The sequence below is a fragment of the Xyrauchen texanus genome, chromosome 20 (assembly GCF_025860055.1).
Source record: "Xyrauchen texanus isolate HMW12.3.18 chromosome 20, RBS_HiC_50CHRs, whole genome shotgun sequence".
Classification (NCBI taxonomy): domain Eukaryota; kingdom Metazoa; phylum Chordata; class Actinopteri; order Cypriniformes; family Catostomidae; genus Xyrauchen; species Xyrauchen texanus.
The window spans coordinates 22,291,357-22,302,395 of NC_068295.1; the positions used below are offsets into that span (position 1 = coordinate 22,291,357).

At 36.2% G+C, this 11,039-nt stretch overlaps 2 protein-coding genes across 3 annotated transcripts; one reads left to right on the forward strand and one right to left on the reverse strand.

The window, feature by feature from the left end:
- The first annotated feature begins 707 nt into the window (after window positions 1–707).
- LOC127660926 (programmed cell death protein 2-like) lies at window positions 708–3,276 on the forward strand. Its single transcript, XM_052151414.1, has 6 exons — window positions 708–1,066; window positions 1,322–1,561; window positions 1,740–1,880; window positions 1,960–2,060; window positions 2,867–2,980; window positions 3,106–3,276. Exons 1-6 carry the CDS (start codon window positions 751–753, stop codon window positions 3,268–3,270), a joined length of 1,077 nt encoding a protein of 358 aa, XP_052007374.1. The 5' UTR covers window positions 708–750; the 3' UTR covers window positions 3,271–3,276.
- A 1,339-nt stretch (window positions 3,277–4,615) lies between these two features.
- On the reverse strand, window positions 4,616–10,861 carry LOC127660927 (TATA-box-binding protein-like). Of its 2 annotated transcripts, none has more exons than XM_052151415.1 (8): window positions 10,759–10,861; window positions 10,083–10,227; window positions 9,551–9,891; window positions 7,732–7,819; window positions 7,468–7,559; window positions 7,203–7,370; window positions 4,849–4,943; window positions 4,616–4,764 (listed from the first exon to the last, which is right to left on the reverse strand). In XM_052151415.1, exons 2-8 carry the CDS (start codon window positions 10,134–10,136, stop codon window positions 4,685–4,687), a joined length of 918 nt encoding a protein of 305 aa, XP_052007375.1. In that variant the 5' UTR covers window positions 10,137–10,227; window positions 10,759–10,861; the 3' UTR covers window positions 4,616–4,684. The 2 variants fall into 2 exon arrangements, with proteins under 2 accessions (XP_052007375.1, XP_052007376.1); XM_052151416.1 differs by having other exon boundaries at window positions 10,083–10,232; window positions 10,759–10,854.
- Window positions 10,862–11,039: the final 178 nt, after the last annotated feature.

Here is an 11,039-nt window from a genome sequence, read left to right on the forward strand (position 1 = left end):
GCTTAAACAAATTTATAGCATTTTCAATAACCAAAAATACAAATGTTTAATACTTTGGAAGTTTTTTTCTCCCATATAAGCCACAGTTACAACAAGACATTACAAAAAATAAAGACAAATCCCCCTCCAAAAAAGGAACCCCTTCTAAAAAGAAAATTTAAAATCACACAAAAACTACAAAAATGTCTTACTAATTATATTCTTTAATAATAATAAAAATCAGTCATGCTTAAATAATTTCTAGCATTCACAATAACGCCACAATTATTTTTGAAAGGTAATAATGGTTTTGTTTTAAGGCATTTTTAAAACAAAATAATAAGACGTTTTATATATAAATTAGGACCACAATTTACGTAATTTCTGTTAGCCTGAGTTAATGAAATTATCCAGATTCTAAGTCCATTATGCATGTTTGATAAATAAATTGAAAACAAGGAATTTAACTGAATTTTATCACAAATACGCCATCTATTGGACAAACGCTGAACTCAAAAGTCACTAGAAATCAGATTCGAAATTCCCTCAAGAACAACACAAGTTTTAATTCTAGTTAATAACGAATATCGTTCATTCATATCATGTTCCTATGAGTCACATATTAGTCCATAAAATATTGCTCTTACTGTGCTTTTTAAGTGGAACGCTCTTCGCAGCTCTTGTCTAACCCGAGCCCCTATCTCAGATGAACACTCATCCGCGCATGAGTCTTAATCCTTTTGCTTTGTGCATGTCAAAGTAGTTTGATCTATGGCTGCTAATATAGTCAAGGAGTCTGAAGCAACACGTGAAGTAGTGTTGGGCTTCGTAGAGGAGGCAGAATCATGGCAGCTCCTTAGTAAACAGTTTCCAAGTAAAGTCGGAGGGAGACCCGCGTGGTTGAGCCAGGTGGATTTGCCAAGTGTTTCCGAGTTACTGTGTGAGAAATGCAAACTGCCAACAGTGTTTCTTCTGCAGGTGTATGCACCAATTACTGGATCTGATCGATGTTTTCACAGAACACTCTTTGTGTTCTGCTGCAAGACACCAGCCTGTTTTACTGGAAATGACAACAACTGTTTTAAAGGTAATCCATAGGCTGTCAACATATTATGTTGAGCACATCCTACTATATTTTCGAACTGTTAACAATGTATTTGACCAGTCATATTTAATATTCTGATAATTATATTTTAGTGTTTGTACTCTTTCATTAAAGACTTAATTTTGGTGTTTTCTCATCTTTTCTATAATTTATTTAGTTTTAATCTAAACCTCAATAATCAAGTATCTCCAGAACACCTGTATAAAGCCTTGTTTTCTTTACTGTCCCTAAACCCAGTGTTCAGATGTCAGTTGCCTAGGAAAAATGACTTTTACCCCTTTGATCCTCCTCCTGATGAGAAGCCAGTGCACCAAGTGGAAGATCATCAGGTTCTGGTCACAGGCCTCAAATTGTGCAGGCTGTGTGGTTGTCTCGGACAGAAAGCCTGTTCTCGTTGTCACTCTGTCACATATTGCTGCAAAGAGCATCAGACCATTGACTGGAAACACCATCACAAGAAAGAATGTGCAAATGAGGGTGAGTGAATGCAGATATACTGAAAGATAAATATGACACTTTGTGGCAGTGCATTACTTTATGCAAGATCCTGCCCAGCAAACAACCAGTAATGACCAGATCTCTTATTTTATTGGAATAAAAACAACAGGAAAATACTGATTTAATCTATATCTGTGTTTTCTACATATTTATACAGTTTCTCAAAACTCAGAGGAGCCCAATTCATTTTTGTTTCCTGAGTGGGAGCTGGTTACTGAACCAGAAGAGCTTCCAGCAAAAGAGAAACCCCATGAATCTCACTGTCTGGATCGGGTGGACGTGGCGTGCTTAAATAATGGTATACATTTCAGGAAAGATGTTACACAGCTTAACATTTTGACTGACTTGTCTTTCACAATATTAATTTACCCTCACAGGTTTGGAAGAAAGTGAGCTAGAGAGTATGGCTTTCCATGAAACACAGGAATCGAAAGTGTTTCAGAAGTTTAAGGAGCGCATTTATCATGAGCCACAACAGGTGAGAGTACTAAAGTATAAAAATGAACTATTTTTGGGATAGTTCACCCAAAAATTTAAATTCTCATCATTAACTCACCCTCATGCCATCCCAGATGTTTGATTTTCTTATGTCTGCAGAAAACAAATGATTTTTTTTGGAAGAATATCTCAGCTCTGTAGTATATCTCTGGATACAATGCAAGTGAATTGTGGCCAGATCTTTGAAGCTCAAAAATCAGCATAAAAATAAAGGCAGCATAAAAGTAATCCATAAGACTCCAGTGGTTAAATCTATATCTTCAGAAGCAATATGATAGTTGTGGGTGAGAAACAGATCCATATTTAAGCCCCCCTTTTTTTCTTTTAAATAAATCTCCGGTTTCACATTCTTTTGTTTTTGATGATTCATATTTTGTATGCTTGTACTGTACAAGGTAGAGAGGATAGTTTATAAAGGACTTACATTTTTATTTGTTTCTCACCCACACATATATCATCACTTCCTGAAGACATGGATTTAACAACTGGAGTCATATGGATTATTTTTATGCTTCATTTGTGCTTTTTGGACCTTCAAAGTTCTGGCCGCCTTTCACTTGATTTTATGGCCCAACAGTGCTGAGATATTCAGAAGACAGACATACACATCTGGGATTGCATGAGGATGAATAACTGATGAGAATTTTCATTTTTGGGTGAACCACTGCTGTTCTTTAGACTTTTATTGCGGTCAGATAGGTCATAGATTTTCCTGTAATCGAGTAAGAGCAAAGGCTACAAATGGCTTACATCTGATATATTGTTAAACCTCTGATTTTCATTAAGGTTTTGCGGTATTGTAAAGGAGGGATTCCTCTTTGGGTGTCGTCTGAACATGTGCCACATGAGGAGGACATTCCAAAATGTCCATGTGGTGCTAAACGTGTTTTTGAATTTCAGGTAAAGTACACCGTCATGCATAAATGTGGCACTCCTTGATTTAAGATTTGATTTTTTTATGAAATGAAAATTTTCACTGATATGCTCTCTACTTATGTTTCTATGTTTGTCACTGCATCTTTCAGATCATGCCTCAGTTGCTTAATCACCTCAAAGTGGATAGAACAGATGCCAGCATAGACTGGGGAACCGCGGCAATCTACACATGTGCTGATAGCTGCGAACAAGGCAACAAATATTTTGCTGAGTTTATTTGGAAACAAGACTTTTCAGTAGATCAAGCAGTGTAGAATTACACAGTTAATAAAAATGAGTCATTATGGATTAAGCACTTTTGTATCATTAGGGAAATTTAGTGATTTTGTGTGTTAAAGGCATTGTTTCCCTTACTGGCATTAAATCCTAAAGCATTAGCAAACACTGTAGTTTAAATGAAGTATAGATACAACTAGGTTGACACATTGAAAAGCCTGTAATCTATAAGGAAACAATCAAGACAAAATATTCCATAGTACCAGTTTCAGTATACTTAAAAGTACTTTTGAAACAAAATCCAAATTAATAGCACTTTTTGAAATGCTGTTACACAGGCCTGGTCCAATTCATTGAAGTCCTTTCAGTCATGAAAAAATATCATTTATGACTACTAAAGATGTATGAGAATTTGCTGAATCTCCTTACACCTCATAAATAGGCTTTGCATATTTATCAACTAATATCCTATCAGTATGCTGAAAGAGTCAACAAATGGAATTACAAAAATCATGTCTCTATTCTAACATGTGTCCCAAAAACTCCCCTCACCTGCCCTTGGTTTGACAATCAATACCACCCCAAACTCGCACCTTTAGTTGAGCCAGTGTTGCTGCTCAGGATGCTCAAACATACCAATGATTTGATGGCACCTATGAACCGATCTTCAATTGGCTCGGTGTATTAATTTTGGCATAAGAAAAAGCATTTTAACATTGAATATGGCATCCCCTTATATGTTAAAGAAAAAAAGGAATCAATTAGGCAGCCTTTGAGACATAAGTGCAAGATTTGTTAGGAAATATTTATTTGCATCCAATTGCAAAGAGAATTGGCTACATTGAGGAAAAGATTAAATTATTTCAGTGCTTTACATGGGGCTAGGTGAGAGACCTACAATATTTCAAGATAAAAATGGGGGGAAAAAAAATAAATCTTCAAAATTTGTAACTTCCAATTGTTTACAATTTTGTTTAGCAAATTTAAAAAATAAATAAAAATGAAATTTGTCCCCCAAATAAAAGACATGGTTCCTGCACTGGGCAACATGGGCATGACTAGCCACAGAATGACTTCCACTTACTAGTGAGCAGTTCACACAGACAATCAGCAATACATTAAAAAAAAAAAACTTGCTCAAAGGGAATGTGTAAAATGTATGAACAGATTTAACAAAACAATAAAAGAATACAAACCATTAAAATGTTCAGACATGGATAAAACCGTATCAGCTCGTATTTGAACCAAAATGGCAGGTGAAAAGCTTTTTTTAAAAAGGTTAAATAAAAGCAGTTACCCTTAAATCTGATAAATTTCTGAGTGAAGAAAAGTAGTCCTTCTTATTTACAGACTTCGAAAAAAATCACTGAAACTGTGTAGACCAATCCAGACATTCCGATGGGCTCAGTAATGACTTCACTAGTGAACGCAGAATGGTGCACTGCACAGGGATTATGTTGTCTTCCTGAATCCTTTTAAAATGGGGTATATGTTCTCAAATGCTTCATATATTTCTCCTCTAACCTTTGCACCTAAAAAAAAACAATAATGCTCAAAAAGCATCCCTTAATATTGCAAGGTACTTTATGGCATTTAAAATAAAACAATGAACTTACCTGTGAGTACAACTTTGCCTGAAACAAATATTAAAAGGACAATTCTGGGTTTGATCATCCTGTAGATTAATCCGGGAAATAACTCCGGTTCATAGCTGGGGAAAAAGCAACATATTAGGTTCCCCCAACAACCACAGTTACAATATTTTCTATGCCACACATGGGATGTAGTTTCTGAATAAGAGTAAATTACAGTTGCAAACAGTGTTAGGTAAATTACTCCATAGTAATCCACTACAAATTACTTCTCTAAAATTGTAATTGAATTACTTTGCAAATTTCTTTATGGGGAAAGTAATCACATTACAAATTACACTGCCTGGCCAAAAAGTTGCATACTCCAATATTTAGTTGGGCCTTTAGCTTTGATTAAAGTGTTAATGCCATATTTATTTTCATCCAGAATTGCATGAATTTTTGGCTGAGATCTTGTACTGACAACTGGAGAGTCGAACCACTCCGTAAAGCCTTCTTTAGCACATCCCAGAGACTTTCAATGGGGTTAAGGTAAGGACACATTGCTGAGCCTAGACCGGACCAAGTGAAGCAACGCCAGATCGTAATGGTGCATCCAGAGGCTTGAACAGTGGGCACTACGCATGATGGTTGCATCACTTCATGTGCTTCCCTGACATGCCATGCCAAATCACTTTTGAACAGGGTAAATCAGGACCATCATACCACATTACCTTTTTTTTGTCTTTATTGTTCCAGTCCAATCTTTATGCAAATTGAAGTTGTTTTTCTGCTTAGCCTCACTAACAAGCTTGTTTGTGGCCACAATGCAGGTTAGTCCCAAACCTGTAAGTTCTCATCACATTGTGCATGTGCAAATGCTCTTTCACTATTAAACATAGCCGTGAGTGCTACGGTCAACTTTTCCATCATTCAAGATTTTTTTCAGACCACATTTCTTCCACAAATCTGACGGTTCACCACTATCCTTCCAGGTTTTAATAATGTGTTAGACAGTTCTGAACCCAATTCCAGTGATTTCAGCAATTTCCCTAGTTGTTTTCTTTGCCTGATGCAGGCCAATAATTTTCCCCTTCTGAAAGACAGTAACTTCTTTTCCAAAACCACCGGATATGTCTTCTGAGATGGTTAAGAAATGAGAAGCTACATGCATCAGTTAGGATTAAAAGAATTGTTGCCAGCTGAAACATAAAAATCACTAATTTTTTTGGCCAGGCAGTGTACTTTGCATTCAAGTTACTTTCTAAAACAATTTTCACAAAATAGTTTGTTTTTCCTGCTCGATTTCAAAATTATGTCTATATTTCCTCTTTCACGGTTGTTGCCCCTTCAGTTGCCACAAACAGACGGACAAATGAAAAGTTTTAAATGGTTTCTACATAAATCATATTTTATAAATGTGTAACCCAAGAGATGTATTTAAAAGTAATTAACTTTGAAAGTCAGTACCTCTAATCTTATTAAATAATTTAAAATGTAATGCATTGTACTTCATTTGACTAGAAAAGTAATTACTTTTGTAATCAGATTACACCCAACACAGTTGATAAGCAGTATAAGCATTAATTAGGGCTGTGCAATATGATATATATATTGTGGCAGTGTTATGAAGTCTCAATCGATAAAGATTTTGCTATACTGTGTATGCAAATATCCATGTGCGCAGAGTACACTTACAGTATCTATCAGTGGGCAGAGCTTTACATGAGACCAAGAGAATTGAAGAAACATGGACAGGGTTTTTCTGACATTGAACATTTTTCTGCAGCTGCACAAGCAAATTCAATTACATTCATTGCACCTTTGACACTTCAAAAGTGCCAAATATTATTGTCATCTGACATGCAAATATTTCATGCGACTACGGCATGCACAGTCAAGCAGGCTTCCCGATATTTGTGCTCCAACATTAGGACAGCTCATTTATTTATTTTGCAAGAACTGATATTTGATATTTATTTTCTATAAGAAGTGTTTTTTTTGGTTGGATATTTTTTGTATTGTTTTATTTTCTTTGTCGCATTGCTTTAAGATCTTATTTCTTGAGCAAATTATAATAATATTGTCAACAACATTTTAAACTGAAATTTGACTGTTATTTTTAGCATTTTGGTAAGGTTTATTTTATTTTTTTAAAACAAGCTGATTTCCTTTTATTTATTAGTTCCAAATAAAGAGGTAGTAGTTTTAATTTATAAAGCATTTAATTCACTGACTGGAGTTCCAAAAATAGACATCTCGTAATATATGATTGGTCATTTCGCCAACCCCTAGCAGAAGTGGTAGTACAATAATGAGTCCTTAATCTAAAATATACTCAAAACCTTTGTCTTAACTTTAAATCTTAAATGATGTACTAGTTTAATACAAAAACAAACCTGCTAAACTGTTGGTGTGTAAGCACCAGACCCTCTAACCGGATGGGAAACTTGACATCACAGCTGCCTACCATGTTCTGAATTTTAAAGTCTAAGAATTTGGCAGGGAAACCCAACTTCTGCACCACTCTGGCATATTTTCGGGCTGCCAATCGAGACTGTTCCTCACTGCAAAAAAGGAGTACAAACAAGAAAGACAAACTCACATACTTCTGTTTATTCTGACTTTGTGTGAGAGGAAGAGAATGGCAGATGGCATACTTACCTTTTCGCTCCAGTGCACACCATCTTTCCAGAGCTGAAAATGAGAGCTGTTGTTCTGGGTTCTCGTATTCTCATGATGACAGCAGCAAAACGCTGAAACAACAATTATGCATGAGTGTTAAAAATAGACTATTTGGCCAAATAAGACATCCCCCAATTTCTTTTCCGAAGAATTTGTGGATAACTTGCCCAACATAGGGTAACTGATTTTAAAAATGTTAGGTAAAATGTACAGTCCCATTTGTATATAAAGAACTAGCCTTACCTTTGGATTATATTCAGCATTTCTGGCTCGAAGTGCTATTGTCTTCAAGTCAAGTTTGCACCCCAAGTTTACAGTGGACACAATATTCCTTTAAAATAAAAAGCAATTAAAGCATTTAATGGTATTTGAACATTAAATTAAACATGGCAGTAGGGCTGCCCCGACAAAAGATTTTCCTGGCCGACTAGTAGTTAGGTTAAGCCATTAGTCGACTAGTCGCACATTTATGATATTAATTTAATTACTGAAATATATTTTTTGGGGGCATCAGAAAATGGTTTGAGTTCCAGGGCTGACAAAGAATGTTATAAGTAACATTGCTAACACTGTTCTACATTATAGAATAATACTAAACCGTAACAACGAGCCTTAAAAACATTAAATTTTACAAGCGCACTCACGAAGCGAGCCACAGTGACACTGGCAAAAGCGGTAATGATTCGGAGTGTGTCGGAAAAAAAACAGCAAGCGACTGTCTGTACATTAGGTTAATTTATTGTGAAACACACATTAGGGTTGTGCCGACAGATGATGATCTCGGGATCGACGATGGTCAGAGTGATCGCCAATAGCTGATGCCTTTTACGATTTCAAGATGATATTTGGCTAGTTTTCCCATTAATGAATTAAATTATTATTATCAAATATTACAAATAATTTGCCGGTATACACACAGACATGCACTTGAAGAAACGCTTTATAATTTTAACAACAACATGCGCATCTAAAATCTCTCATTCTTTGTGTGTCTTCCAATTTTGTTTTTGCAATAACAGTATCGTCTATGAGAGCTGCAAATGACCTCAGCCATCTCGGTTCAGGAGGTGCTTTGAGTTCAGTTCACTTTATTTCCACAGAACAGTTAATTGTGAACGCAACTCTGCAGCCTGTAAAATAATACTAAATAAATAAAATGATACAAACACGTTCACCTTGAACCATGATTTATATTTCAGCGAATATCATCATTTTTAAATGTATAATTGTTTTTGTGTTTTAATTTAAGTAATTTTCCACCTGCATGTCTAGATGGACACTCATATATATATATATATATATATATGAAATATATCACTTCATTATTTTAATTGCTTTTTCGTTTGGAGTGCAATTTTAATTTAGAAATTGTTTTTTATTTAAGTTTTTCAAATAAATTATTTTCCAATGTAAAATCACTAAAGCAAGAATATTCACCGATCCCGCCAAAGTAATTGGATATTGCTATTTTATATATAACAACACACACAAAGTATATATATCATGAAGGGGGGAACAAAATGAATTCTCACACACACACAGTAACGCGATATATTTTCCCAGATAACGAAATATCCAACCGGTAGAGAATGCACGGATGAAGCAGGTTCTTTGGCAGAGATGTTAACAACTGTTCAAAAAGTTTAACACGTTTTAAACAATTTTTTGCCAGTTTTATGTTAAAATAATTTAAGTTTGAAATCAAGGTGTCTTGCTTTGTGTAGGCTTAACCCTAATCCCATTTAATGAAAATTATGCCATAGTACAACCTAGCATCAAACCAGCGGTAATATGTTTTCGTCAGTTTCCTGTGGAGTTTTTTTTTTTTTTTAGAACAACTGACCAATCAAAACTTGATCGACCAAGACACTTCTCATCGACTAAGTTTGGTCAACTATCAGGGGCAGCCCTACATGGCAGTCATGTTACTGGCACTTACATCGCTGACATTTTGTACAGCTAAAATAAGACGACTATTCTTTCATACGAAACTAATTAACTCTGGGTTTTTTTCACAGTACTGTTGTGAAGTAAGCCATGCAAACAGCAGTACAGAACTCACTGTAATTGGGGAACAATGCCAGAACTCTCAGAGGCTGGTGTGGCAGGAGTGACAGGGGTCATAGGTGTAAGAGGTGTGTTGTAAAGTGGTGTGTTGCCTGGCAGTGCTGTTGTCGTGGAGACAGCCTGTGAGTGGTAGAGCTGGGGTGTCTGACCTGAACCTGCCACCATCCCACCCTGCTGTTGTGAGGCTGCCTGTTGTTGTTGTTGCTGCTGCTGCTGCTGCCTCTGCTGCTCCTCCAGGAGCGACAAGCTGTTTGTGTTCTGCACTGGCTGCGGTGTGAGGCCTGTGCCATACGGCATCATAGGACTGAAAATGGGCATGACAGGCGTCATGGCTCCCTTTGATTTGAGACCAGACAATGTGACAATGAATTTCATGTACACATGGTTTTTATAATAGGTGAGCTACATTTTGCATTACTTGGACACATCTCACTTTACCAATCTGTCAAATTGTATTAAATTTGCAATTAATAAACATCTGAAAATTGTGTTCGTTTCAGTATCACTACTAATTACTCCATCCTCACCTGTGGAGATGCCAGGCCTTGAGGAAAAGGGGGTAGACTGTTGTTCTGTTCCATACTGTCAAGTTATGAAGCAAAACAACGTAACGCGGATTCCAGGACAAGCGCAAAGGCTTAAATCCAATGTCCAGCTTTCAATTGAAAATACCTGTTCTGAAATAAAGAAAATACTTATTTTTTTTTTAAATATTGGACAACAGCACAGAGATAATCCTGAAAAATTACATGATCGTTAAGTAGATTTTCAGTCAGTATACGTTTAAAATGTTATTCGTTGCAGTGAGGTTTAAATCAACGCTAAATCCTACAAAAATCCATAACAGCGCAATTTACATGAACAAAACAATCTGAATGCAGCGATTGCAGGTACTTAATCACACAGCAGCGCTGCTGTCTTTGTAACACACTGAAGCCCACACATGGAGCAGAAGACACTAGTCGGCGTTCCTACGAACACATGCATAGTTAAACAATCTTGTCAATTAACGTGTCTCAATTATTATTTATACTGATGTTGCGATAACTCATATCTGTTAGACTAGTGTGGCTAGTGTGCTAATAGGCATGCGCCGCTAATTTCTCAGATACAGTCTAACCCTAAAGTCCATACGTCTTATATAACGATTCTCTTTATCTAAACGGCGTACTTTGAATGTGTATGAAAAATGGCCAAACAAACCGATACTTTGCAGGGTCTGCCCGAGTTTCTTCAGGTGGCGAGTCTTAGTGGAATAGTTCAAGGAGCACAGGGAGCGCGCAAAACATGAGATTCACAACAACTTCCGCCACTTTTAATACGCGCTTCCGGTGCATCATGGTCACGTGCTCGCATAACGTCAAGCATCTTTGTCGAAATGGTTGTTGTTGGTTGTGACAATTAACCTGCAGACTTAAAGGTGCATATATATTTACTGTACTAAAGCATAAAATTATCATAATATGTTATGAGAGATATAGGAA